This window comes from Tachysurus fulvidraco, chromosome 1 (assembly GCF_022655615.1).
Source record: "Tachysurus fulvidraco isolate hzauxx_2018 chromosome 1, HZAU_PFXX_2.0, whole genome shotgun sequence".
In the NCBI taxonomy this organism is placed as follows: domain Eukaryota; kingdom Metazoa; phylum Chordata; class Actinopteri; order Siluriformes; family Bagridae; genus Tachysurus; species Tachysurus fulvidraco.
This window is the reverse complement of record NC_062518.1, coordinates 10,140,844-10,145,127: the sequence shown is the minus strand read 5'-3', so window position 1 is coordinate 10,145,127 and position 4,284 is coordinate 10,140,844. Positions and strand designations below refer to the sequence as shown.

Sequence of the window (4,284 nt, the reverse complement as noted above, 5' to 3'; positions counted from 1 at the left end):
CAACCAAACACATACACACAGACACACGGCACACTCACAAATGTGCAAACACACAACCAAACACACACACACACACACACACACGGCACACTCACAAATGTGCAAACACACAACCAAACACACACACACACACACACACGGCACACTCACAAATGTGCAAACACACAACCACATAGAAACAAATCACGCAGACACAACCAAACACATACACACACACACACGGCACACTCACAAATGTGCAAACACACAACCAAACACACACACACACACACACACACGGCACACTCACAAATGTGCACACACCTAACCACATAGACAGACACACAACCACAGACACGCAACCACAGACAAAATCACACAGCCACATAGACACACACACAAATTTGCACACACACAACCACATACACAGACACACTCACACAAGCAACCAAATACACACACATCCACATTGACACACTCACTCATACTGTACATGAGCATGCACACAACCATATGTACAGACCCTCACATACGTACACACAACCACACACACAGACACACACACATACACACACCAGCTACCTTGACTGAGAGTAGGACTGACATGTTGGCTGTTTGAGCTGACATCACAAATGATTCAAACAAAGCATTAAACATATCCACTGCTTTAACACAAATGCAGAATTTAAGCTCCCACAGATACAGATAAATGCAAAAGATACCAAACATGAAAAACACTGTGTGAGATAGGAGTCAAATGTTTATATTGCAGTCCTAATACTGTTTTTTTTTTTTACCCTCACTAACAAATCTGCTTCCTGCTTCATAACACACTATGATGAAACCTCACTTCACATCATGGGCTTTTATTATTTTACATTTTGCATGAGAGTGCAGTGGAGCACAGAGCTGTGGAGAGGTTAACATATCATTAATAAGAAACTGCGCAAGCAATAAAAAAAAACACAGAGCAGCATAAGTTTCTTTTGGGGGGAAGAGAGAGAGAGAGAGAGAGAGAGAGAGAGAGAGAGAGAGAGAGAGAGAGAGAGAGAGAGGGGTAACATTAAAACTCCTTCCAAAAAACATAAAACAAAGATGTTTTGTTTAAGAACAAGGAACCGTCTGTTGGATGGACTTTTATATAAAAAACACGAGTAATAGAACTCTTAAACAGTTCAGTGGTATTTACTGCCCTTTCATATTCCATTACTTCATATTCCCGCTGATTAATAAATTACAGAATTTCACACCTTAAATCATCATCATCATCATCATCATCATCATATCATCCAACACGACTTGCATCAATAGGCACAGCTTTAATATGAAGTAGTTTGATCGTTTATAAATGCACTTCAAATACATTACGTTAAGCACAGATAGTGTAAAATAAACATCCTCAATCCTCATAGAGACAACGTGTTAATGATGTCCTGACTGCTGGAGCGTTTATACCCTGATGCCGAGCTGAAGTAGGTCTCTCCGTCAGTGCTGATGTCGTCGTCGTCATCATCATCATCGTCATCATGCATGTTGTTAATAAGTTGAGCTGAGCTGCTCTTTCGTCTTTGGGAGGAAACAGAAGCACAGCTAACGTTGGTGTTCATGTTCTGCTTACTACACTATGAGATTATTACATTACTGTGAAATTTGACTTTTTCAAATAAAAAGCAGTTTCTTTGAAGCTGTTTGATACTGAACTGTTTTTAGTGGGAAAGCGATGCAGAATGTTTTGTGGTTAACGTACATCTCTCTTTTCAAATTTAGTTGAGATATTCAAAAGTAATCGCCCTAAAATATCTCCTGTACAGTTTATTTAAAAGCTTGATTCTGGTCACCTTATCTCACTGCGTAATGCTTTGAGCTGATTCTGGAGCTGCTCGTTGGCCTCCTGCTGCTCCTCCAGGTCCCTCTGTAGTTTCTTCTTGCTGTGCTCCAATCGGTCAATCTCTTCCTCTGCCTCGTCCATCTGCCTCTTCAGAGCCTTCAGACGCAGGTTCAGCTGCACACACGGCATCATATGAGATCAACTCCTGTACACCAAGACTGAATAAACCTTACTCGTGCACTCACACCCGCTCAATCCTACAACAAAGAAAGGCTAAAACAGGCAGGTGTGATGTGAACGTGAGCTGGTTGTGTTCACCTGGTCTTTCTGATCCTGTAGCGAATGCTGCTCTTCATCCATCTGCATCACCATCTCCTTCACTTTACGCTCCAGCCGACGGTTCACCAGCTGCAGGTTTGCACGGTCCCTGTCCAGCAGAAAGAATTACACAGCTAATTATATTGGGTTTTTTTCCTATTGTTAAAAAAAGCTATGATTGTAGCTTCCAACCTTTCTTCTGCTTCCAGTCTCTCCTCTAGCTCCTGGATACGGCTCTCCAGCTGGGCCACTAGCCCCTCTTTACTAGACTTCTGGGAGTTTTCCAGATGAGATATTCTGCTCTTCAGGTCCTTATTCTATAATAACAATAACAGTGTCAACAATCTTTAAATCCATGCTGTTACAAACTTTAGCAAGCCGGTAAGAGACAAAAAGAGACAAAACCCTAATCACAATATGGATCATTTGTAGTGATTTGGCTCCTTTTATTATACTTTTTTATTTTTAATTCAACTGTGTACCAGGTAACAATCTCTGGAGGATGTTAGCGAATATAAAGTGTACTTGTGTAAGAATGCTCTGAAATTAACTGTCATATAAAGCCCATTTAAAATGAACAAGGCTTTTTGTTTTGTAATCTGCCTGAGAACGGCTGTGCTCTATAGCATGAAAGAGGCTATTTATGTTTACCTGTCTGTCCAAGGCAATCTTATCACACTCCAGGTCTTGTTTGCTGGCTCTCTCCTGCAGCAGGTCACTCCTCAACTGCTCCATCTGTCACACACACACACACACACACGACACACGACACATGACACAGACAGACTAAACATATTGCACTAGAACACCATTATATTGACACTTCCTTTTAGAATCCGTGCCTGTATAATTACTGGAACATTCTCAGTAGTAATTTGCATTTTTTTAAAGATTCATTTCAAGTGAAAAGGTCGGGTTTCTTATTGAACTACTCTTAAAAATTCTTGCCAGGTTACATTCTGAAACACACTTCCTCTACATGTACTTCCGTAAAACAGCCGAAGTGACTGAACCGCTGATTGCTGGGTTGAAATGCTCTAACGCCTCTCTCATTCCTCACCTGGATGGACCTCTAAAAGCATTGAAGGGTAATCATTAAAGACTAACAGCTAAATTCTGCAGAGCCCAGTCTAAGATCCAACAGTGCAACTGCTCACAAAAGGATTAAATCGCAATTATTACTCAAAGTGCATGTAGTATTCTAATAAACATCTAAAGGGAAAGGCTGAAATGGTTTAAAATCGCATTCACACTATTTTCCAATTGACATTAAATGCACCTGATCAAAATATTCTTCATGTCTAAAGTGAAAGAAGTACAAAAACACTCTAGGTGAGGCTGAAACAAGTAAAACAAGTTGATTATTAGAGATAAGAAATGAAAGATATAAACCCTACAGATGTTCCATATGATAAAGAGAAAACAGCTATACCTGTTCAGCTAAAAAGTACAAAAGTGCAATCAGACAGAGGGAATAAAATATTATGAGAAGGGGATTGATAGAGAAACGACGAGAGGACGACTATCTGCTGGCATGAGGCAGTAATGGAGGATGATATTTTATGCCAATTAGTGTGTGACAGCAATGCTCAGCAATGAGTGATGGGATGCGTGTGTCTGTGTTGCAGGGTGCCGACTCAGCAGAGAACAGTACACCAATACATGTGCGCACACACACACACACACATACACACACACACGCACGCACGCACACTCATCAGAGAGAGAGACTAGCACAAGATTACTCTCATTTAGACACTCTCATTTTGCACCTGGAGCCATGGGTCTGAGGTGTGCCCATCCTGATGCCCCCCTGTTGCCACTTTAAAGCTCCTCATTCGCTTAATCTACTTCCCTCTAAACCTTTACAGCATGTCACCGTTTCCACGGGAACTCACCCTGGCCTCTCATAGCACCATTGTGTCTTTTTTGGCTCCATTCTCTAATTCCAGACATCTATGCAACTGCATTCCCTCATCTATTCATCATTAGCTCAACTCGGATCCAGATATGGCACATCTTAGCCATGCCTCTCTACAGGTGCGGTAGCGTCTAAGGACCCGATTATGTCATGGGAAAAGTTCTCGGAACACAATACGCACGAAAAGCCGTATGAGGCTGAAAAAGGGCAAAAGTTTAAGGTGTAAACATGCCCTCAC

General features: G+C 41.4%; 1 protein-coding gene across 2 annotated transcripts in view; it reads right to left on the bottom strand.

Moving 5' to 3' along the window:
- Positions 1-628: 628 nt before the first annotated feature.
- cgnl1 (cingulin-like 1) overlaps positions 629-4,284 on the bottom strand; it is a 30,916-nt gene continuing 27,260 nt past the window's right edge. Inside the window, exons 15-20 of one of the 2 annotated variants that reach the window (XM_047818442.1) lie at positions 2,777-2,860; positions 2,318-2,442; positions 2,126-2,234; positions 1,818-1,981; positions 1,371-1,545; positions 629-1,338 (exon numbers count right to left, since the gene is read on the bottom strand). In XM_047818442.1, coding sequence (XP_047674398.1) covers positions 1,386-1,545; positions 1,818-1,981; positions 2,126-2,234; positions 2,318-2,442; positions 2,777-2,860 — 642 coding nt within the window. In that variant the 3' untranslated portion in view covers positions 629-1,338; positions 1,371-1,385. Of the gene's footprint in view, positions 1,546-1,817; positions 1,982-2,125; positions 2,235-2,317; positions 2,443-2,776; positions 2,861-4,284 lie in introns of both variants that reach the window. The other variant, XM_027137051.2, reaches the window with a different exon arrangement.